We start from the raw sequence: 25,694 nt of genomic DNA, 5'->3' as shown, positions 1-25,694 counted from the left end.
ATGACTCTTGTTTCTTTTTATTTACCCATAGTTATAATAAATAAAGTGTGCGATACATAAGTATAAATGACATCCACATAAAGACGAAACCATGGCCAAATAAATACTTTCCATTCCCCCCAAAACACAAGGCAACCCAGGGATGACAGGCACAACAAAGAGGAGGCACAAATCTCGGCGGCAGCTTCAATACATTTAATTTGGCATCAAAACGGAGGCTGACAGATGGTCCGACGTTGCAGGTAGACAGCAAAAGAGCCAACAACAATGTGGCTTCTAATGTATTTTCGTTTTATGGGCTCATTAAATTACGCTTTATTGCCGTTAAAATAAAATATTATGTGATAAAAATGACGGGCAGATTTTAAGTACGCTAATAAAAGTGACTAGTGACAAGGGAAGCGAAGGACTCAAGTTCTTGCTGTGCTTGCATCTTAAAAAGGCGTCACTTGTTACTTAAGAAAATTGGCTAACCCGTTAACAAACATCATTTGCCAACGTTAAGTTGAGGTGACGATATCAAAATATCCTGTCCAAATTAAAGACATTAAGCACAGCTATAGAGAAATACTTAAATCATTAGAGTTTTCTTCTTTTCTGCCTTGAGTGCTGAAAAGTATGCTATAAATTAAACTTTTCTTATGTGAGAATGTTACATTATTTAAAATTACTATAGATAAATTCCAATTTACAAGGCATTGGTTTCCCACTTTTGTAAATCGGCAGACTATATCCTTATATACCCTTTTTACCACATATGCAGGGTATACCAAGCATACAAGTAAAAAAAAGATATAAAAATGTATCCAAATTGAGTTTATATGTTGGCCCATTTTGGTTAACTGGCATACAAAAAGAGAAAACCCGTCTTTTACTTGGTGAGAGGGATACCATTTATTTGTATGCTTCCATGCTTTTTCGTTGTTTTTAATTATTTCATTTTTTTGTGTTTTATTTTGCGACTTGTCGTATTTGAATAAACCGAATGAATGAGCTGAGCAGGCCTGAGCAGGAGGAGGAGGAGGAGAAAAGAAGAGGGAGACAAGGAGATGGGGCTTGGCTCTTCTCACACTGTGTTACGTTGCACTTTGCCAGCAGAAAATGTCAGTTGAACTAATCGGATTAGTGTGTCAGTAGTCTTTACAGGCAAACTCAGTGTGTATCTCTCTTCTGTGTGTTTGTGTGTGTGTGTGTGTGTGCGTCTATGACGGATGGCTGTTAGACGACTATAGAAGGAGATGGCCCGTTCGTTAGCCCAAGTGACCTCCATTCGGGACAGCGGCACGTTTTAGTGTAATTAAAAAGATATGTCTGCATGTATGATATATGCATATGAATGTGTGACTTACCGACGCAGACATATCTCACTGACACCTTTTCGTATAAAGCCTCCCATCCCATAACCCTCCACGTCATCACAAAACAAGCATTTCTCACTTTAAATAACTTTTGGGGATATCAATTCAAAATTTAAGAGATTTCCCTCAAAAGCTTAGCTCGAGGATATGGATATGAATATGGGGAATGTGATGTCAGCATGACATATCATATCAAAATAAAAAGAACATAATTCTGACGTATGCGATTACACACTCGCACACATCAGGGAAGGCGCGCAGGAAGCATGTTGTTGTATACAGGACTCATGGTTTGCCAGTTCAGTTCAACAAAGGACAAAACGAAACAAAACAAAACAGCGTTGAGCAATAAAATGAGAAAGCGCGCCAAGCCAAACCAAAAGCACATCAATCAACAGTAGGAACGGGGCACAGTGGACAAGGATAGAGGGAAAGTGTGTAAGAATAAACGTATTGTGCGATGGAAAATGTTGTCTTCTCTTTTACTATATATCTCTGTCTCTCCTTTCTTATGGGTATTAGTTGCAATGCACTTGGAAAATGGTTCAACATATTAAAAATTTTAATCAAAATTGAAACCTATTTCATTTGAATTAAACACGAAAAATGTATTTAAAAGAAAGGTTTTTGCTTTTCCCAATTTTCTCTAACTTTTTTCCTTTATTAGGGACTTGAGAGTTCATAATTTTAGGGAGGATTATTAAAAGAAACATTTGACTTATAAGAAGTTATCTAATAAGTCAAATCCTTTATTAAGTTTTGGTCATTTGTAAGCATCTTTCTTCTATTAAACATTTTGAACAATGAATTTTGATTTTTCTGAGTGTAACCGAGTTTTGGTATGTTAGTTTGTTGTAGTTTTATGCCCCACCGACAACCGCAACATACCTTTAAGTCATCACAGTAGATGGGAGGCAAAAAGGACTGGCTCCAGCAGTCAGTCAGTTTAGACAGACAAAAACATGAGCATAAATATAAAATATGTGAGTGCGTGCTGTGTGCGCTTCTTTTGTTTTTTCGTGTGCAGGGCAACAAGATTAAAAGTGCTGCCCGGGGTAAGGACACACCGACACACACACAGACTCATACACACACAAGTGTATGAAGTGAAACCATAACCCCAGAATAAAATACTACAACTTGAAAATAGCAAAAAAAAAAAGAAACAACAAAACTTGACTCACTTTGGCCCACGCAATTAAAGGTAACATTTCATATTTAATTTGTTCATGTTAAAGCGGATGGCTGATTAAGTTGGCAAGCAGCAAGAGTTGGCATAGAGTTTGGCTGGCCCATATAGCTGCCAGCTCATTGCACAATTAATCTTGGGACCGCATACAACTGGACATACATATATACATCTACTTGCGTGTGTGTGTATACTACGCATATTTATATATGTACATGTGTATTATTTTATGGTTCATGGTAATTACAGGTGTCGCTATAATAAATTACCTTTAAATTTACTGTTTGTCGTTCTCATCGTTGTCCTTGCTGTTGTCCTTTTTGTTGTTGTTGTTGTCATGTTGCCTGTTTTTGTCAGCAGTGAGAAGCTGTTTGTCGGAGTAGGGCAGCAGCGAAGGTGCGGTGGGGTGGGGTGGGGCTTGGTATCGAATCAGACTGGACCCATGGCCAGCCAGGATAGTTTGTGGGGATAATTGGCTACTCTGCCCTGGCTATGGTTTGCTACTGCTGTTGCTGGCAGCTCGCATGTCCCGCCATTGATAAGCTTTATTAAAAAGGATAATGAGCCTGTGGGTGTCAGCGTCGGCCTGCCGTGTGTGTGTGTGTGTGTGTAAGTATCTGTGTCTGTGTGTGTGTGTAATGCGGTTTTGTAGTCTCGTATGTGTTCGTGTTCGTTCTCCTGTACATGTGTCCATTATAACTTTCGTTGTTGTTTACGAGTTGTTCTGTGCCGCTTCTGTAGTTGTTAATAGTTATGAGTTAATGGTTTTTTGTTTTCATGTTATTATTGCTGTTGGTTGTTGTTGGTTGTTGTCGGTAGTTGTTGTTTGCTTTTCCGTTTCCATTATGATTTTCGGATTATTATGATTACTTTTGTTTGGCCGCATAATCAAATTAACTCAATGCTAGCAATTTTAACTGCCACTGACACATTCAGGTTTTGCTTTATTATTGGCATTTCTTTTTTTTCGGTTAGCTGATTGTATTTTCTGGTTTTCGAGGGGGACAGGTGGTAAAACACTCGAGTAATTGCATAATCGACACGTGAAATCTTTCGACTTTCCAATAACTATAACGATAACTTTTGTCGACTTTTTTTTTTTTTGCTACTTTTTGTGTTCGCATGGCTCCTTTTTTCCCCCATATAGAGGAAAACTTGCGTCAAATGACTTTTTGATTTTTGCTGATTCAGTTTTGATTAGCTTTCTCTTACCCTTAACGGGCCAAAGGCAACTCTCGTCAAAGGCTCTGTGTATCGTTTGCAAGAAATGTTTTTTATGTATTTCTTTTTCCCATATTTTTCTTCCTTTTCTTTTTTTTTTTAGTGATTTTCAGCTTTGCCTCATGCCTGAGTGCAGTTTTTCAAGCTTTAAGCTCCATTGCACATTGGCCATTTGCACTATGCGGAGCTCTATGGGAGCGTGTGCTACTCCCAAATGGGAAGCCTATGAAAATACCTCAAAGCTTGCCGGCCCCATTTGGAGCTACATATGTGTGTGTATTTTTTGGGGCACTGCCACTATTGATTTGGGCTAAAAGAAGAACAAACTTTACTTTGGTAGTGTAAAAAAGAAAATTGCCAAACGATAAAAATATTTTGCCATAGAATTTTCTTCACATTTTCAAATTGAAATGGACTAAAAGTTGGTTGAAAAAATATATGTATGGGTACTTATATGATGATTTGCTACTCAATGATTTTTAAATAAGAAACATAAAAAAATTTCAATAAAAGAATATTGAAAATTTAAAGCTTTAAGTTTTTCCCATTGTTTTCGATCAGAAGCAACTTTCATACCAATAATTATAAATCTAAGCTTGTTGTTGATTGTGAATGTTGTTTTCTAGCACGCGAATTTTAGTTTCATATTTTCAAGTATCCTTGGGCTAACTAACAAGTTCTGTCATGTTGTGCATTTGTTTCGCTTAGTTAGTCATGGGTGACAACTACATGAATTCATCGGCCTGTTCATATCTTGTTTTTGCATGTCGTTGAAATGTTTGGCAACTTAATGAACGCCTTTGGTTCTATACATACATACATACATACGTGTACATACATACATATATTTGCATATGTATGTAGGTAGCTACAGCTACTCCGGGGGGTCCTTGCCTGCCACTTGAAGCTAAGCAGGAAACGGAAATTACTTTGCAAACACTTTGCACCAGCCCAAAGTCGCGTGGCGAAACGTGGCGTATACGTAACGGCAAAGGCAACAGCACGGCAAAAACGCTGTAAAAGTCAAGTGAAGTCAGGTTAAGGTGAAGGCGTCCCAGGGCCTTCTTGCGTCATTTTCTTATACTATTCTTGGCATTTACTTCGTTGCTGTTGCTGCTTCTGCTGCTGCCTTTTATGGCCATAAGCAATATGAAATATGAATTGCGGTTGCTTGAAAATCTCTATGGCAAAACCAAGTGAAGGGGGGCGCAAGGGAACAACCTCAAACTGGTAAGCCCAGTATCTGGGGTCTGACCACACTGACTGCTGGCTATTTGAGTGAAAACAAAAACAACAACAACAACAAAAAACATCAACTGCATTTAACTTTGTTGTGCTTTTTTTTAGTTCGTTGCCGTCATCGTCGTCGTGGCACATTGCCATTTTATGGCTAAATCCACTTTAGCTGCGCACATAGAAAGCAGCATGTGTAAGGGAAGAGACTGAAGGGTAAAGAATAGACGATGGGGTAATGTAATTCACCTGACTCTGCCTACGTTTGTCCCCCTCACTCACTCTGCTTCTCTCTCCCTCTCTCTCTTTCTCCTGGTATTGAATGTTGTTGTAAGTTAAATTATGACCAAAATGCTGTTGGCTGCTGTTGCCGGAGCCTGTTTTGTCCCTCCAATACAAGCAAGTCTCATGTGAGTGTGTGTGGGTTAAAATTACCTTTAAATTGAAAATTATTGTATGTGCGCGCGCGCTCGATTCGCATTTGCTCGCTGCCTCGCAGCTAGATCCCTACATCAGGTCGGTCTTCTTGCTTATTGCACTAAAAACATAAATTTCTGTGGTTTCTGCTGAAAATTGCGCCAGTGAAGGCACTGAAGCAGCTTAAAACGTTGTCGAGCTTTGAGAATTACTTTTTCAATTTGAGGTACTCACGGCACACAGCCGAGAAGCCGCTCTCTACTCACTCACGAGAGCACAGCAGGTAAATGAATTAATGTGGGATGGTGAAAACCCAGCGAAAGAGACTCTTAATTTATGTACATTTCTCATATAATATGCGGATGAAGTGAATGGTTGAGATTTGAGACGAATGTCAATTTAGAAAATTTTCCGTAGCATACTTTTTAGAGCACGACTCACAGCCCAAAATGAGAGTGAATGGGTGGGTTTATATGTGTTTGTATCTGTGTGTGTGAGTGGGACAGGCAGCAACAATTGTTTGCTTTTGTGTCCATTCTGAATGGGCTTTTAAAATGATTAAATTTCATTTCAGAAATATTTCTTTCCATTGGACAACATCTGCTTCAACATCAAATGGACAATATTGACGAGTTTGCTATCAATTTCCATTTTGATATGGCAAACATTTGACATGTTTATTAATAAATTGAAGTTGACTTTAAATCTATCTATAGAAATTGGCCACTTTAAGAGATAAAGAAGTGCGATAGAGAGAGAGAGAGAAAGAGGGAGGAGAGCGTTGAACAGAACTTTTGGCCAGAGACAAGACATACGCCTTTGGGCCATAATTCTTGTTACTTGTCCTGCCTGTCGCCTGGCCAAATGTGTGGTCTCTGTGGCCTTCAAGTTGGCGTTGAACTCAAGGGGGTTTTGGGTTCAACAGTTTTGAACTTGTGTCTCTGTGTCTCACAATCAGTAGTGCTTGCCTTCTACGACAACTTGGCAAATTGTCGTACCCCAACCCCCATCATGTGATCCTCCCCAACCCTAACCCCCCCACTACTACCCCAACCCACTTTACTGTATCATACCCTGCCGTCGTTCAGCTCTGAATCAGTCGCCAAGCTGGCTTGTTTGTTTGCCTAACGGGGTCGTAAATAAATCATTTGATAACTTGACGCCGCCTCCACCTCTGCCAAAAAACGATACACCCACATAGCCACATATACACATACACATACACATACACTCACACACACACAAGCCCTTTGGAGTTGTAGATCCTGCGGTTTGCCAATGGTCAAGGGCTTACCTAAGCGACGTCAACTTGGCTGTCCACTGTTACAAGATTTTGTGATTTATATGCTTTCGGTTTGACGTGACGCGACACGATATCGATTTGGCTCCGTTTGCTGGTTTACGAGCTCAATTCCTGTAGCCACTTTGTTGCTGGCACGGGCCACCAGTCTTATCTGTGGCCCTTCGGCAGCAGAGCAAACTTTGGCCAAAAATGAAATGGCGTCGTTAATTTTTACTGTCCACCAGGCCACCAGGACACCAGAATAGCACAGATACAGTCAGTCAGAACCACAACCATGGCCAGGGAGTCACAGCCACAGTCATGCCAAGGCAGAAAAGAAGTTGGACAACAGTTTCAATTATCTAGCAGCACTTTCATGTGGCTTGCTGCACCATGCCAACATCAAACTCTTCTATACAAACAATTCACACCAAATTTTGGGGTCGTCCTCAAAGTCAAATAGTTGGGACAAAAGTTACGAAATTGATTTTCTTTGTTAGGTAACAACCTAACACCAGCCGAAAATCCTTCTATGCAAATCGCCTCATTTTGTAATCTGAGAGATTCAAGCAGAAGTAAATCTTTTTCAATTACAAACCGCAAAAAGTTTCGACCAAAAAAGAAAAAGGTGTCCTTCAATCAAGCTTAGCCATGTTTTCTGTTTGAGCCTCATAAAAACTCAAAAAAAAAAAAAAAAAGAAAGCTGAAATCTTGCTTGTCGGGAAACAAGAAATTCGAAAAATACAATACATTGACATAAACACGATTTACCACTTAGTCCATTGTTCCCTGGCGCTAAAAGAGATTCATTTGACCTACATTAAATAAGCATTGAAGCATTATGTGAACCAACCAGGGCATACGATGCCTGTCATAACCGGAGCTGGAGCTGGAGCCATATGACTTTCTATTTAAGGATTTGCTGTCAGAATCAATTTGTGGCTGCCTTTTCCACATCTCATTCCAATCAACTATTAATAGACCATATGAGTCCGAGCCAATTGCTAGCTGAAAGCGGGAAAATCAGCTTAAATGTCTCACGAGAAGCAGACCAGACTTATGACAAACCGTTCAAGATTAAACCGTTTTTCCAACCCGAAGAAGAAAATGGAGAAAAAAAAGGAGAGAAATGTTATTTATAATCAGATTCGCATGAGAAACTAAGCCTCTGCCAGCGTGTTGCTGGCTTAAAGCTGCTTCAGCTAGTGCTACAGCTTCTATGTTTCCTACCATGCATGAGGATTAGGTATTTCAAAAGTTTTTGACCCAAAAGGATTTAGCTTTCTCTCCCTTTCTGTCTCTATCTCTTGGCTAGTGTGGTGTTTGTAAGTGTGTGTGTGTGTGGGGATAGCAGACTGGTGGCCGGGTCTTTGTTTGCTTGACTTTGTTGCCACTTGGCAACAATGGGAACGTGTCTACTACATATTTGTGTGCCGCTTTTGACTCTTTTGCCTATTTGCCTGAATGGCCATTATCTTCATCTACAACAACAACAACGAAAACAACAACAACAACCACAATTTGATCCTAAACCCCTTTGCGTTTTTGATCTATGCCACATAAAAGTTACCAAGCGCCACAAACTACATAGTCTGTGGGTCGTCATCATCATTTCAATCCTCAGTTGTCGTGGCAATTCAATTTGCTTTGCCTACTCATAATACTTGCAAAACAGTTTCAAGTCTGCCATCAGTCGTCGGTATCAACTAATTTGCTCAAATTATCCCACAAAAAGGATTGAGTCATTTAAGTAGACAGAAGAAGACTTTGTAAATTGACATCAAACGAAAAGAGTCATAATCATAATCACAATCTTGGCAAAAGTTTGCCAACAAAAGACAATCGAAATTGACCAATAGACAATGTGTAAGTCTTTAATTACACAAGTCAAGTTCATAAATTACTTGCACATTTTGTATGCCAAAATTTATTGCAACTCGATGACTGTCATCATGTATTGTGTTTGCTGTTGTCAGGCAATTAAATTTATACACACAAAGCTGACATTGAGAAGAAGCTACCTAAAAAATTGGGTGAACTCTGAAAATAGGCCATAAAAAATTCCAACAATATCGTAAAGCTCATAAGGCAGCATCAGCAGGTCTTAGCCTGGTCCTGAGCTTTCTTAACTTCTACAGCAATAACATTAACAACAACCACAAAAGTAGGAGCTGCATCAAATTCGAAGTGAAATTTACAATTTAAAATGCATGCATAATGAATGACCAAAAAGTCCTTGAGCATGCTGCATGCCACAGAATTAGGAAAGCTGCAGGCCATGGCAAAACGAGAAACAACAAAAAAGCATTGCATTTTGACGAGGAATTGAGGAAATTCTTAATCTCTACAAGAGAAAAGCAGATATTGTTGTCTAAAAGAGAAAACGAGTAAAAGGCAACCAAATAAATGCAAACCGATTGGTTTTATTATTGCCTTATTTTTGAATAAGCAAAATAAGTACCAATGTGGATTTATAGTTGTTGTTAACATACCCAAAATAACGAGCCAGTTACCCTTTACTTTATTCTTAATCACCCCTTTCTCCCTCCTTTATCGAGCACATTTTTGTGCCCCGTTGTGTGCCTGCTGTTTGTTTGAAACATTTTTGCATAATTTTTTGTTTTTCTGTTGTTTGTGAAAAATATGCTTTTGTCTTTGCCCTGGCATCGATGGTTGAATTTCTTTCTTAAGCTCCCCCACAGGTGGGCTATCAACCTTTGTTTGTTTTTGGATTAAAACAGGGGCAGAAAAAAAGGTGCACACGTGCTCATCTCAACGCCCAACCGGAAGCTCTCTTTCAGTTGAAAGCCGACACCGACTCATGCTCGAATTTCCGTTTTTAATTTAATTAGGCGCATGCCAACGCGTTTACCTATGCTCACAACCGGGCCTAACAATATATATTTCCTGCTAATCCACCTACCACTCCTCACACACGACAATAACACTATGTTTGTGTGTGTGTGAGTGTGCGGCGTGTGTGAAATTTGAAATAAATTTTTATTTATCTTTGATTTTTAAACATGTTTTACCCCTGCAGAGTGAATATATCGCTGCCTAGACAACTAACAGGTGTTTTTTTTTTCTATATTTTATCAAAGTATCATATCACCATTTTTCCAGGATTTTCAGGCAATCATTATATATATTTCATTTAATTGTTAGTTGTGGCAATTAGTTTTAAATGCAATATTAGAATATTAATTAGAGGTTTTGGTCATGGTTTTTGTTGTTTGGCACAGTTTTTGTTCAAGTTTCATATTTTAATATCAAATTGAAAGTTTCATTTATTTTATACAATTTTTATTTTATTTGTGGGTGCAAAGAGGATAAATTTAAAATGTTGCCAAGCACTTAGCAAATATTAAATTTCGATTGTTTCAGACGAAATGAACATTTTGTATGTGAAGGTACATACATATATATGTATGCACTTGTTTGTAATCTATATATATATATATATATCGGATTCATTATTGAGCATCTCTCAAATTGAAAACTCATGCTGTTTTGCTTTCTAAACCTTTTTGCCATCTCATAGGGTTTGCCTAATGTTTAACATAAATTTGACTTTGAATAGAAAACTTTTGGCAAATCATCATCTTCAGCTTGGTTTGTTGCGTTGCTTAAACTTTTACTTTGATTACTTTAAAATGTGGCCATAAAGTCAAAACCAGAAGCAAAGCCAAATAGTTGCAAGTGTGAGAATTGTTTCAACATATCGCTCATCAAATGCGGCTACACCACACACGCACACACGTCATAAATTTTGAGTTGGTTTCAACAAATTCTATGCCTACACACACACATACGCATATCCACACACACACACATATACACACACACTGACATTCGAATAGCTAGCGGAAGAGACGCCATCATAATGGCCTGACCATTATCCTGCATATAAAGTTGTTCATTTCCTTGTTGTTTTTTGGTCATTTCTGCTTTGATTTGACCGTCGTCTCCATTGTCCTTCTCGTCTCGTACTTGATGTCTACGACTTTCGCCATGCACGTCCATTTGGCTGACTGGGTGGCTGGCCCTTAAGGCCATTGTATTGCATACATAATAAATTTTATGAAACGTAAATTTTTATTGAAACCAATTTTTGGCACTGCCATAAAACGACAAGTGGGTCACAAAAAGCCCAACTTTTTTGTTGTTGTTGCTCCATCCACCGATGAGTTCTCAAAGCATTTATAATAAAAGTCCAAATGTTTTATTTATATGCTGTATTCGATTTGTATAGATTTGTAGCGAAAACATTTCTAGCCTCTACAGATTTGGCAAATTAATTTCACATTACCGAAAACTATTTCCAAATTCAACATAACAAAAAAAGATAGATAATCATAGATAATCTTAGAAGTCATTATAAATTCATCAAAGTATATTAATATTAACCATAAAAGAAATTAAACTACTTCTGCCTACATATTTGGTGCAAATAATATACCCTTTATCTAGGTATACAGGGTATACAAATAGCATACTATCACCAAAATCCGTCATTGTTTCTATTTTTTGTTGTTTTCTTTTCGTTGACTAAAGAGAGGGCACATACATACACACTCACACACACACTGAAAAGGTGGGGTAGGCAATTGGCAGTTATTTCCAATATATTATTCGACAGGAAATGCAAAAAATGTTTACAAATCAGTGAACCAAAAAATTTCAGCAATTTTATTTTCGGGGTGTGGCACACAATGTACGTAAATCTCGTGTGAACTTGGTTGCTACATACATACATATATAAACTATAGATGTTAAAAAAAGAATAGTCACTAAGCACATATGTATGTGAAAATGTAAGGGATAAGATTTTATATGCTTTTTGTTGTTTTTTCGTGTTTGATGAGCAAATTCTCTCATTCATACATCAATTAGGATTTTCAACAACTTTTTGAAGGTAAAAAGTGCTCTAAGGCCTTTAAGTTCATAGATCAGCTTACATAACTAATTGTATGTAGAATGTAGATTTAGACTTAGAATGGACAAAAATATAATTAAGATTGCCTTTTTTTTAACACTGACCTAAATCGGATTAGACACTTAATTCATAAGACCCTTAAAAGTATTGCCTTTAAATCAACTTTTAATAACAATGTGGTTAAAATTGTATTTACATATTTGAAACAAACAAAACAAATTAAAAAAAATTGGCTTATAATTGGAAAAAACAAAAAAAAACTGTTTCTCAATGACATTGATTTCCGGTTTGGGATTGAACCTTTTCCTTTATTTTTTTGTTTGTTTTTTCATTTAATACCTCTCAGGATAGCGTATAATTGCATTATGTGGAGCAGCATTACACAGGCAATACAATTACGAATATGCAGATTATATATGTAGGTATATGTATTTGTAAATGTCTGATGCAGGACCCGATACAAATAGATTATGCTTGTTGAATGCTTTTCGACTCACAACCGACTCTCTCTCTCTCTCTCTCTCTGTCTCTCTGTCTCTCTCTTATGGATATTAATATCCAATGTATGCATATTTATTTATAACACGCAAAAATATTTATTGAACATTCTTGTTCAGCCGGTGAATGAGTCATTAAAAATTCATAAGCGACCAATGCAAAAATCCATGAAATTTTAATGAAATAATTAATTTATACATATTTATATTTATATGTATGTAGGTATGTATGGGGGATATTCAGAGGAATTCATTAGTGCATACGAAATATCTAGTAAGTTTGTACGTAATTATATTTCAATTATGGGTTGCACTTTGATGGACCTTTTGTTATCTAATTGCTGAGAGGGAGGAGGAGCAAAAGGAGCAGCAAGGCAAGACAAAATGACAGCCACTTGACTTAATGGGCAAGAGGGAGAGAGAGAACAACAACTGACCCAGATGACTTGGTGCACCTCAAGTATGGCAAGCTATGCTTAACCTGACAAACGCAAGGAAGTCGCTGTGCATTGTCAAAACGTCATAACGTCGGGACCGACTCATCAAAGTACGGCTCATTAACACGCTTCTGGAAATGCCAAGAAGAGATGTAATGGCATGGAATGGAATGGCACAAGGAGCAGACAACTTGATTGAACTTCAATGGCTGCAGCTGCTGCTGCTCCTTCTGTTTGGTGTCGCTCGTTCGTCTTGGGTTGGTTGGGCGCCCACCGCCCACCACATCGAGATTAATGCTAATGTGACAACTTAATCGAAAGCCATTTATAAGTCATGTCAAGTGGAGGAGCCTTCGTCGCCCACTTGTCAACATTATGACTACGCCATAATATGGATGTCAATGATAATGATGACGATGGCTAAATGTAGCTAGGCTACCCATAGCCATACCCATACCCATTCTCATACCCATCCATGACAACGACAAATCCATAAAAAGCACGTTAAATATTTGCATTAATTCTATGTTTTTGGACCAGAAGCTGTGCCGTAGTAGTAACACTGTTGGCAGGGACAAAGGAGACGAAAAACAAACTGATAAGTCAGAGCCAAAAAGGGAAGACACAGGAAACAGGAGGCCAACCAGGATGTGTACATACATATTTTTCGTGAGCTTCGGTACTTACCCGGTAAGCATGATGCCAATGCGATGCTGATAAAGAGCAATAGTTGTGCTATCTTTGCCGTGTTGATGCTCCTCCTACGGCTGTTGCTCCCACTGTTCCACCAGCTTCTGCTCCTGCCGCTGCTGCTTCTGTTGTTGTTCTTGTTGTTGCTGTAGCTGCTCATTTTCTCGTTTATCGGTAGTCGTTTGGCTGCTGCTGCTGGTGTTGCTCCTCCTTCTATTCGTTCTTATCGTACAATGCGTTACTTTGTCAACGACTCGACTAGACTCGACTCGACTCTGTCTCTCCGTCTGTCTGTCTGTCTATGTGTCTCTCCGGCTCGCTAAGTGGACGTTAAGTGGCGCACACTTGACTTTTATTGCACGGCACGATTCTTGTCACTATTTTAGTATTTCTTGTTTTTGCCCGCTTTTTTGTTTTTTTGGTATAAACTCACTTTCTACTGCACTTTACGTTGTTTTAGCCGTTGCAGCAGGCAAAATTTTATGTATTTTATTATTCAAAAATTTTAGTGTTACGATCTTTCCTTTTTTTTTTTTTTTAATCACATCAAATATATCGGACTATTGCCGCACTTGCCGATCTTATGGATGTGTATAAACAACATTAACAAAAAATATATATGGGAAAATGCATGAAGAATTACTGTCATGACAACGAATAAATAAATCAATGATGGAAATTTGATATATTTCGCACAGTATCGTTTGATGGAAATCAACTTTGAAATATAACAAATTACAAGAACCAATGTTACAATTACAATATGTATATGAAATATATTTGCAATAATTTTTGTTGCTCGTTTCGGTTTTTATTCTTTTTATCTATATTGTCTGCATTTGTTTATTATTTCACTTTGCACCTCGGGATAGTTTTTCGGATTTTTTTTTTTTTTTTGTTTGTGGTGTTTTAATCAGAAATTTACACAGTCAACCGTCAATGGTGAACAGAAGGCGAGACGATGGGGCCAGAAGGTGCACGGGATCGGCATGCGGATGCGGATGCGGATGCGGATGTAGAGGAATCCGAATCGTGGAGGCGGTGAGCAACAAATTGGCAACGTTGCAGCCAAATGAAAGCACAATGAAAATTTTCAATCAAAACTTTTTACTCCTTTTGTTTTTTGCCTTTCGCCTGGCTTTTTTTTTCGGGTTGGTTTTTTATTTCTTTATTTTTCAGTTATGCTTTTTGTTGCTTTTTAGCGCTCGTTAACTCTGGCGATTCTTTTTGCCAGGTTCTTTTGTTGCTTGTTGTTTCCTTTTTTCAATTTTTAATGCAATTTCCACGCTTAACTGCACTTTTTGCCATTTCTCTTTCTCTTGTTATTTCTGTGTGTTGGTTTTTGCTTTTGTTTCGGTTTGCCCGTTTTTGTATTGCATTTATTTACACGAACAGAAACAAACACACACACAATGAAAGAGAGCGAGGGACAACAAAATATGTACACAATTTGTTTTTGGTTGTCGTCTCTTCTTCCCTTCGTGTCTATATCCTCTGTCTTAGACACAAATTCAAATAACTTTTTCCTTTGCCTTTTCCGCTTAACGTTATTGTTGCGCGTTCGTTTTCCTCAAATCAGTTGGCCATCAGTTTTTGCTGTTACTGTACCAAAGAACATGGCCCAGTTCTGGATAGCTTTGGTTTTGATTTTCTTGGGCTTGGGTTTGGGCCTTGCCTTTGGCATCTTCACATACTCCTCGCCAGAATCTGCAAAAAAAAGAGAGAGAGAAAAAAGACGAAAGTCTGATGAGTGAATTGTCTGGGGAGTCTTTAAGGGGGAGGAGGGCTAAGCTTAAGGTTATTATGACCTGAAATGCAAAACTCATGTAATCTGGGGGTAACTAATTTAAAATTTCCTTTGAAGCTCTGTTTTCTTTCGTCGCTCTTCATATTTATTTTTCATAATTTATTAGTTCAGTTTAGCTTTCATTTCTGCATTTTATGTTAAACTTTTCGCTCGTGCTTTGTGATCAACTTTTCCTTTCTTTCTTTTTTTTCTCTCCTAGCCAGGATATATGACTTAGCCGGTACCGGATAATGCGTCAGGTGGCAAAAGGAGATGGCATCATCTTTTACGCACTCCCGAAGGTCGACGGGCTGAGTGACGGACTGGTTGAGTGACGTGTGTCTAGGCTATGAGCCTGTCGGTGGTGTCCTGGCCGGGTCGCAGTCAACCTTTTGTTCTCCCTCACACTAAGTGCGAGGCTGCAACCATTATTATGCTTTATTTTCCGCTTGACACCTTTGGGCTGCGTTGCGCATTTCCTTTCACCAGGCAATGGCACTCGTTCTATGTGTGTGTGTGCACCCACTTGGCATTTATGCGCGACTTTTTCCCTCACTCGTCTGCTCGTTTGCTTTTTCTATATTTGCTACTCGCATAAGCCATTCTTTTTTTTTTGTCTTTTTGTAGGCCCTAGCCCAAAGGCTTGGCCTAGCCACCTGCATGGAAATGAGAAACCTGGAAAAGCTACCTCGCACAACGTTTTCTTATCAACACATGCACGTCGACGTGAAGCAGAGACGTCATGTCCTCGTCGTCTGAATTGAAATTTATTATTCTGCTTTGTCGTGCGTGTGTGTGAAACACTCTTTTCGTTTTTTTTTACCCTCCCTTCTGGTTGGTTTCTCTCCTTTTCGTTTAGTACTTTCCATTTGCCAAGCACCCCTTTTGGAGCATTTAATATTTTTATTTTCCACCATCTCCAGTCAGTTTTTCTTGCTTTTACTCTTGTTAATTGCTTTTCATCTGGTTATGGAAACAACGAAGAAAACTGGCTATGATGAAGTTGACTGGTTGAAGCATAAGCAAAAGGAGTAAGGAGTTGGAGGTGACCTTTGATGTGCGACCTTTTGCTTTGAGAATTGTTTTGCGCACTTAGGGATATTGTTCACATGTCTCAATTATCCTTTTTTGATTTCACACATATGTGCACTTCAACTTTTGCGCTTTTGTTGCTCCAATTTCAAAGTGAAATTGAACTTGATTTTGAGATCAAAGCGAAAACTGAACTTCTCTTCTGATTTCTTATTTCAAGATGCTGGTTATTAACTTGTTGGAAAACGAGACCTGTTAACTTAATGCTGCTGCTGCTGCTCCCACTACTTGCTGTTGACTATAAAAAAATCTTGCATAATTCCGTCATTTTTATACACGATTATGTAGACTAAATGTGTGTGCTAATTCGGTTCGCAGTGCCCGAAGAGATGACCATCCGATAGCAGGCAATTTGTTGAAGGTCCTTTTTATTTATACATCTTTTTTCCTCGTTTTTCTGTGAGCCCGCCACGAATGAGATACAAGCAAAAAAAAAAAAAAAAAACGGGAAACCCAAACTTGTTTGGTTTTTTTTTCTTTTCTGCTGACATTTGCCGTTTTCGCCGCTTAGCACGTTCGAAAGCGAACAAGAAGTTGGAAAAAAAAAAAAAACACAACTCCCAGCCACAAAATGGAAAGGAAAATGCTGAGTTGGAAATTATGCAAAGATTATGTGCACAACTTGAGACAGGACCGAGAACTAGAGCAAGAACTGGCAAGTTAACTTGTCCTCGGGCTGGACTCGAGGTGTGGTGAGGTCCAGTACCAACTTAAGTCGAGTGACATGTAAATCTGGCTCCAGGCAGTACGCCATTTTGTTGGAAAGAGTTGAACAAAAAAAAAAACGTAAACGAGATGATGATAATGTACCCGCTCATGCCCATTTGCCATTCTCTTCGTTTTTTTTTTTTAAGCCCATGCCCAGGAGCCACATTTTCTTTTCATGAAAATCAGTTAAATGAGTTTGTTTACATGTTTCGCTGTTACGGCTGTTGCGGTTTTTTGTTACAAAACCTACAGACACACACAACACAACACACACACACATCCTTTAAGTGTATGCAAAGCATAAGCAAACGGGGGAAACAGAGTGGCGGACAATGACGCGACATTGTCTGGACTCGGGGCTTTTTCTGCGGAAATAAGAAATGTAAGAAAAATCCCCATACAATTTACTTTTGAAACTTGATATGCCGTTGCGGCCTAAAAGTAGGCAGCATATAATTTGCGTTCGCCGCTTTGCCATTGCCAGACAGCAGCCGTTTGCTTTATGTAATTTGCATGTAAACATGTGTTTATTTTTATACCTCATGGCAACGTACATCGTACGTTATATGTACACACACACACTCACACACAATCCTCTCTCAACCACCATACCCCGGGTATTCGTTAAGACCGTGACGCGCGAAATTACTTCAAACATCAAATGATTTTGTTTAACATATTTTGTTATTAAGTGTGGAAATGTGCATATTTTGCTTACGGACTTCGCCTTAAGGTTCTTAGCAGTTCCAGCACCAATTCCGGCAACTTCTGGTCTCTGTTCTCAAACAGAGTTTCCACCAAAACCCCTTTTACCGTGTGCCTTTCTCTCTTTTAGCTTTCTCATTTTTAGCATTGAGTCGTTCGTGCCTGCAGTAAATTTCCGTTTGCCATCTTTTAGGGCGGGCAAGCAGGCATACTTTACTTGAACTTTGTGTAGCGTGAAGTTCTTAAATTATTGGCCTAGACTATAAACTGTTTGGAGTTCGTCTGACCTGCCCACACTACCCACACGAACCCATATATATATATACATATATATAGCAACATGCTTAACTTTGGCAGTCTTTGTTGCCAAGCGAATTATGTTTTTGTTAAGTTTAAGACAGTTTGACCTGCCCTATGACATTTCGACAGAAGTTTGAAGGCTAAAACTACTATATTTAATGTAGTTTCTTTGCCAATTAGTCGCGTTTTACAGTTTTCTATATCTTTTAAGTGCATGTCACGTCAGCTAGGGCGAAGTCTACCAATTTGTTTCTATACCTTTTTTTTGTTTTGTTCTCCCAACTGAAGCCAAAGATGAAGACGCACAAGTAGACGAGCACTTAGAGAGTTTGGGATAGTCAGACAGAGAGAGAAAGTTGGATAAATAGATACCCACTAACACAAGAACACGTTCACATGAACTGCACATGGACAGAACAATTTTCTTTCTGGCCGTGTAATACGTGGCCCCACTTTATAATGCCAACTGCATCGCTTTGATGCAACCCAATCAACATGGCCACGCCTTGTGCCATTCCAAATGTGAAAGACGTTGATCCACTTCTATTTCCACTTGTTTCCCCATCTTCTGTTTGGCAGTAGCGTAAACAGAAAGTGCTAAATGCCCAGGCCCTTTTGTTGTGGTGGGAGACGTTGGAGAGACTAAGCAAATACATCCGCATATTAAAACTCAACTCAATTCAAGTCAAGTCAGCGCGTCCGAACAAAGGCGTTGTATTTATTTCTTATTTAAAACTACCGCTTCTTACGGCACCTCCACATTGAAGATGGATCCGATTTGTGGTAAGAAGGGCTGGTTGGATGGATGGATGGATGAATGGATGGTTACGGTTTACTTCAGTTAGCACACACACACACACACACACACATACAAGGTTTATTTATTGAACTGTGAATAAATATTTTGCCGGGCATAAACTTGAAGCACCTTTACTATCGACTCTAGAGTGGGGCATCAAAGCTAAGCGAACCCGTTGGCTAAAGCTTTAGCTATATCCATTCAGGCGGAGTTCAAATCGATAGACACTTGAGGCGTAGACGCCGTGTTGACTTTGCAGTTTGCAGCTACGAGTATTGACTGTAATTATCTCAATGGGCGAGTACTGTATGTGAAGTTATGGCCGTGTGTATATGTGTTTTGTTTTTGTGTGTGTGCAACTGTAACCTAATTCCAAGGCTGGCTTAAATGGTCTTACAGGCTATTGACTTGCTGCGCCTCATTTTCGGGCTCATCCTAAAAGAAAAGCCCATAAAAATGAACCGAAGCTTTGGCGACTAACTACGTATTTCTATCCCCACCTCAATATCATTTTGAGTGGCGCAGCTGCTTTCATTAGAGCCAAACAGAAGATGGAAGGTGGAGATGAAGCAGCAATAAGGGGGAGTCACTCACTCACAGGCAAAAGGCTCTTCAGCTTTATCGCTGTAATCAATTGTCTGCATTTGAATAGTTGACAACCGATTTATGGACCATTGAGTGAGCAGCAGCAGCAGAAGCAGTAACAAGGACAGCTCCGGCAATGGGCTTGGAAGTGGGGAAGTTCATTTCTTTTGTGCTTGTGGTCGTCCGTCTCACCATCGTCTCTCTTTAGTGTACTTGTTTTCTTTTTGTGTTGTGTTTTTTGTTTTTTTTTTTCTTCTCTTGTATGGCCAGTATCCTTTTCGGAAATCAAGTGGAATGACCCGCACGGTCTGTGTTGGGTTTTTCTTGTCTTTCCTTTTGCCTCTTGGTTCTTTTAGTAACTTCTGTTTTTGTATGTTTTACGTAATTTCAGAGCAAAAGAAAAGCCGGAAATGGCTAGGAAATTGAGCCAACAATAACAACAACAACAACAACATCAGCCACAACCACAACTCACATCATGCACGAATAAGAATAATAACGAAAATGTCAGCCCATCGGCTCTCCAGTCGAAGAGAACGACTTCTCTCCACTGTCGTCATGTCCTTGTTTCTTTTTCGTCCGTCGTCAGTTGTCAGTTTGGTCAGCCATTCAGTCAGTGGCCCAGATAATGTACTGCCAAGTGTTTTTGACCTTTTTTTTTTGTTTTGCCATTTCATATTTTGTTTCTTCTGCTTGTCATAAGCTGAACTCCGACGACGCATCCTTTTGGCAGTTCTCCCAAACCAACAAACACACACACAAACATCCTAGCTAGCTGCCTGCGACCCTTTTGCAATTACTTACCAGCTGCTTTCGCTACTGATGCTATTGCTGCTGCTACTGCTGTTGTTGTCGCCCTTGTTTTTTGTTGGGTGTAATGTGACCCATTTGAGAATTATTTAAAACTCAATGCAAAGACCCCAAAAAGTATCCCCAAAATAGGGAGAAAGGATTTCAAGTTCAGCACCATTACCATTAATGCTAACTATGCGGCGCTTAGTCTTGGAAGATTGTTGGCTTTTGTTTTCAACAGATTAAATGTGGATCAGAGCGAGAATTCCTAGAACAGTTGGCAACGGGCATGGGCATATTAAAGCAGATGGTAGATTTAAATGGCAGCATTTCATCTGCATCTATATGTATACATATGAAAGGTATTTCACATACATGTGGATGGATACTTGTCCCATAGGCATTTGCTTGCCAGGCTCTTGGCACGGCTTTCCATTTGGGTTAATGTAGTATTTGTGTATTTGTGTCTCGTGCAGCAGCAGCAGCACGAGACAGATTGATGTCAACCCAAAACCCCAATCTCAGGCCCAAAACCCGTGCCAGCTCTGCTTTTCTCATCGTCATCGTCATTGCATTGCGGTAACGGGCACATTTTGTCAGCGGCCTGGAAAAATAAAAAAGAATACAAGAAATGCACTGCACGTTGCCAAGTAAAAATATGTCAACGTCTTCCTAGCTTTCGCTTAGATTGGCTTTGTCATAAAATGCCGTACGTACATCGCAACCACCGATTCCACCCACATCCACATTTACCCACTCCACCCACTCTAGGAACAAGAAATGTGCACATGACTGTGATTCAGCTGCCTCATGCAGTCAGTTTAGAGAATGAATTGCATTTTATTGTCGGTATTTCTCATCCTGCTGCCTGTTGGCTGCTTGGTATTTGCTTCTTGCTGCATGATGCATGCCGCCAGCCTTGGCACGTCTTCAACTTTAAATAGCTAAAATAGCCTCGAACGGGCAGTTGTATTCAAAAAAAAAAAATAAAACCAAAGTGTGAAAAGCCACAAACGAATTTCCTTTTGGAACGTGTTGCTATTTTCAACTTCCCTCCCCAGTATCACTACCTCCCACTGCAATTCAAACCAATGCCACAAAGTATGCAACACAAAATACAACAACAGCAGCAGCGGAAACAGAAGCTGCAGCAAATGAAGATGAAGGAGAAGAAGAAGATGAAGAAGCCAAAAGCGAAGTGAACGTTCTGAAAAATTCAATCAAAATTGTTGCCATTTAGTTTGACATTTCATTTTGATGGCTGGCAAAAATGATGATGAAGTGGACACACAATGATTGGGTGTGGCAGCATTTTTTGGTCGCATCCTAACTTCAGTTTGCCATTTTTATAGAGTGCCAACGGGGAAGGAGTAACGGAGAATGGCATGGAGAAAATGAAGCAAATTCCTTTTCTACTTACTGCAAATTGCATAGAAAAATCTAAAAACTGACCGCAAGCTGTGGGTGGTTGCTGGGTAGACCAAAATTGATTTTGTAGCTTTTGATCTGGTCTGGTCTGGTGTGGATGGAGTGGAGTGCGATAAGAAGTTGCCATTTCAGGGTTTACGCATAATTTGCCAGTCACAAAGATAGATAGAGAGAGTGAGAGATGGAAACGCTGCGAGTTATGTTATTGATATTTCCCGTTTCTAATCATTCGTTCATAAATCAACGCCAGAAATCGGAGTCGGAGAAGTTTGGTGGCTTTAAATTCTTTATAATGAAGTTATTCAAGCTTGAAACAGAAAACTTTCCACACTCTCATATATATGAATACGAATACTTTGAGTGGCGGGGCGTAAGGGGGGTTGGAGACAGGAATGGGGTTTGGGATGCCTTTATAAATTCTTTCACACGATGGCAGCGTTCGCTTGCCTTGTTTCAGCTCCTACGCTTGAAAGCACATGAAAATTCATAAAAGTCTGAGGCTGCCTACTCCCGCACACAAACACACACATGCACACATACAGAGACACATACACTTTGGAGACACACATACGAACGCCTGCCATAAGGAGCTATCAAGAAATCACAACAAATTTACAAGTGCCACACAAATGTTTGACAAAAACTTTCTGAAAAGCTTTTCTCCACTGATTTCGCAACGTCTCAACGATTTCTTCTGTCTGTTGGTTGGCTCCTTCTATGGCAAAAATAGGAGGAGGAGAGGCAGACATTTATGGCCCAAGATGCTATCGGGTTGACATAAGTTAAGCTGCTTTTGCTTTGCTTTTCGGCTAAAAACAACAACACCAGCAAACAACAATAACAACAACAACAACAAATATTGGCTTGTGTATATGTGGGTGTGTTTGTGTGAGTGTGTGGCTGTGTTTGTATATAGCAAACAGTTGAAAAGGGTATTCGAAGTGTGCCAACAATGCGTAAATTTTACTTGAAAATATTTTAAAAAGCAGCAACCACAAAACAACTGCGCGAATTCAAAAGTTTTTTGCCTGCGAGCGCCTGAGGGAGAGATGGGAGGAGCACAAAAACTGTTTTAGACTTGTCTGCTATTTAGTGTTGACACGCAAGGCAATTTGGCAAATGCAAACATTTTCAATGCTGCCTACACGACCATAGAACATAACGCATCACACGTCACACGTCGCGTCCTTCCGCTCTTCTTGGATATTAAATAAACTTGCGCCATTTCAGTTTCGCGCCTCGACAAACCGCAGAACCCATGCCGCGCCCCAACACCCCCGTCGCCCGTATGGTAACTGTTATTGCTTATTACATTGCTAGCGGGTTGTTGGCTTACAATTTTGCTTAGTTTGCCGTGCTCTGGTTAAATTGTAAATGCTTGTCTATGACAGTTACCAGCCCCGAAGCCCCGCCATTCCCTACAAAAAATCACAAAAGAAATGCTTCTAATGTTTTGCAGTATATGTCAGCTTACATGTGCTTAGAGTGTGAACGAAAGAATTTAAATAAATAGCGTAAAAATTTTGCACAGCAGATTTGCTGCTGCTGCTTTGAAAAAAGATCTAAAGAAGGGGAAAGACCCAAGTTTAGCTCAGCTCATGTATGTATATAATCAACTTCTATTCTAAGCTTTACACGCTTGCTTACGCCAGCTGCCAGCTTCAACTTGATGAAGTGTGCGAAATTGATATATGAAGTGTGTGTGTGTGTGGGAGAGAGAGGTTCTTAGATAATGATACAAAGGGAAAAAATGAGAGTGAGAGAAGCTTCAAAGAATTTCCAACTATGCGATATGCGGGGCGTATACTTAATGAAGCTCAAAAGAACATTTCACAAATGCCAACAGTCAAATCTCATTCCTTCATTTCCGATAATCTTCATAGTTCTTATTAGCAAATTTTTTGGTAGAATGAGACAAAACAAATCTCGATAAGCTTTTCTGATAACACTCACGAAAATTGGCTTCACGTGGCGTATACTTCTACCTCCCTCCCTCCCTCTCTGTCTCTGCTACTACACCCGCCAAGTTCTCACTCAGGGGAGTAAAACAGCCTGAGGACAAGCACCAAGGACGCCAAACAAAGAATGGAAGTGGCAACAACAACAACGCAAAGAGTGTCAAGGCAGAAAAAAAAGGCTAAGCGCTAAGCATTTAAATGCTAAATAGCTGGTAAAAGGATAACGCATATCCTTACTGCCACAGCAGAAGCCAAGCACCGCCAAACGGCCCATTCGGACTAGCTTTCATGCTGCGTGCGTCAAAAATTAAACTGTTACCAAAATAATAACAACAAATTGCCTTAGTACCACGACAACAGGCAATAGCAACACAAAATGTCGCGGTTCGCACAGCAGGACCATTAGAGGCACTTTTTAGCGACACCCAGCAGGCGGTCCCTGGAAGGGGTGTCAGCCACATGGTGCCACATTTATTTAAATTAAATAGAAAGGCCAAATGATAGCAGTTGGACATGCAATAGACCAAAAGGCTATACAACTGCAATTTTCATACCTTCGTACCCCAAACTAGCGAATGAGTAGGTCAATTTCTTAGTGCAGTCGTGAGTTCTGACCCAGTCAAAGGTCAATATTTACCCAGAGAATAGTAACCACACTCAGCGAAAAAGAGGCCTGACAACACTTTCTACTTAACAGTTGCAAAGAAAAAGGCTTATACCATGTCATTTCTCAGTGTCGCGTAATTGTTTTGGTCGTATTTCCACACTCAACTCGTTAGCTTTTTGAGTGAGAGCACACAACTCGTAACGCCTTCTCTTCTAGCCCTTTTTATTTCGCATTTTTCTGAGGCGCTGAAAATAAATTAAAGTGCAAAAGTGTTTCCTTTTTATGACCATTTCCATTTCTTTTGTGCGCGTTTCTTGTTTCAGTATTGTCGTTGAAGTTTTCTTTCCTTCTCTTTTCTTTTTTTTTTTACAATGTTTGAGCAGAAAAAAACGAAACAGAAGAGAAATCTGAAAGCTGCAACCCAAAGAAAAATGCGACTGGAACGTGAGCAACGTTCTACGGATATCCGTTTGCAAGGAAAGAAGTGAGTGAGAGAGACTGAATGAGTGAGGGGTTACAGGAGTAAAAGCGTTAACTCAACCGGAAGGTGGGCAGTAGCTGTGCTCCTTAAATGAAACCTAAATGCCCGGCAAGCGGATATGTCGCGTAAAATTACAAAATGCTCGAATGCTAAATAAGTAGGCCACCAGCCACCTGCCACCTGCCACTTGCCACTTGCGAGGCAATCCAACGAGGCAATTGTTATGCCGAAATATTTACGCAAGAAATTTGCACAAATATCTTTCGTCTAATTGCATGTTATCGTAAATGCTCACAGCTGCATTTGCTTTTGTGGCCGTTATCTTGGAAATAAGTGCATAAATTTATGAGAATTTATTGCACCAAACAAAACCAACAAACTGCGAGCAATATTATTGTATACTTGAACGTGTTCCAACAGCGTTTGCTTTGCCAAATGCGTACTGGGATCCAGCAACATCTGACGACGATACACAATTAGTTGAGCCGCATCAAAGCCAACACCAATACATATTATGCCCGGCGTGCACACGTACAGATGACAACTAAATAAACACACGGCAATAATGTGGAGCCAACAGCATTTGTACAAGATATGAATTTTAGGAGGCAACCGCCGTGGACCGCATCCCAGTTTCTGCTTCTGCATCTGTCCACACTCAACTCAGCCAAATGCGAATGGGGAAAATGGGATATGTGAATTCAAGCCAAACCCTTGGCAAACATGGGCGAATGCGTATGCTTAATATTGCATAACCCCGCATGCATGCCAAAAAGCACATTAACTGCACACGAACTGGCACACAAACATACACCGCATACATACATGCATATGTGTGTGTGTATATAGTGTACATATACTGCATAGACCTCCACCCACACCCACACACACACACACACACAGAAAAAGAGAGAGGCATTCGAATTGCAATTGCGGTTGGTGTGAAATTGTCATGCGCCATCTACTGTTAGAAAATTGAATTATGAATAATTACGTTTTGTTGGCAGTCACCTATATACACACACACACACACACACACACACACAGAGAGAGAGACCCTTACAGAGAATGCAAGATATGTGTTGCCTACTTTTCTGCGTTCATTTGCGGCAACTTTAACTATTTGAAATGCACGACATGTAACACACAGTGACTCAATTACAAGAAAATTATGCATTTTACTGGTTATCTAA

General features: G+C 39.6%; 1 protein-coding gene across 1 annotated transcript in view; it reads right to left on the bottom strand.

The window, feature by feature from the left end:
* Nucleotides 1-13,935, bottom strand: part of LOC6648002 (irregular chiasm C-roughest protein) — a 74,963-nt gene extending 61,028 nt beyond the window's left edge. Inside the window, 1 exon segment of the mRNA XM_023178369.2 lies at nucleotides 13,258-13,935. Within this exon segment, the coding sequence (XP_023034137.1) occupies nucleotides 13,258-13,420 (163 nt within the window). The 5' untranslated portion in view covers nucleotides 13,421-13,935.
* Nucleotides 13,936-25,694: the final 11,759 nt, after the last annotated feature.

This window comes from Drosophila willistoni, chromosome 3R (assembly GCF_018902025.1).
Source record: "Drosophila willistoni isolate 14030-0811.24 chromosome 3R, UCI_dwil_1.1, whole genome shotgun sequence".
Classification (NCBI taxonomy): domain Eukaryota; kingdom Metazoa; phylum Arthropoda; class Insecta; order Diptera; family Drosophilidae; genus Drosophila; species Drosophila willistoni.
Note: the sequence above shows the minus strand (reverse complement) of the source record. Positions and strands in the feature narration are given on the sequence as shown.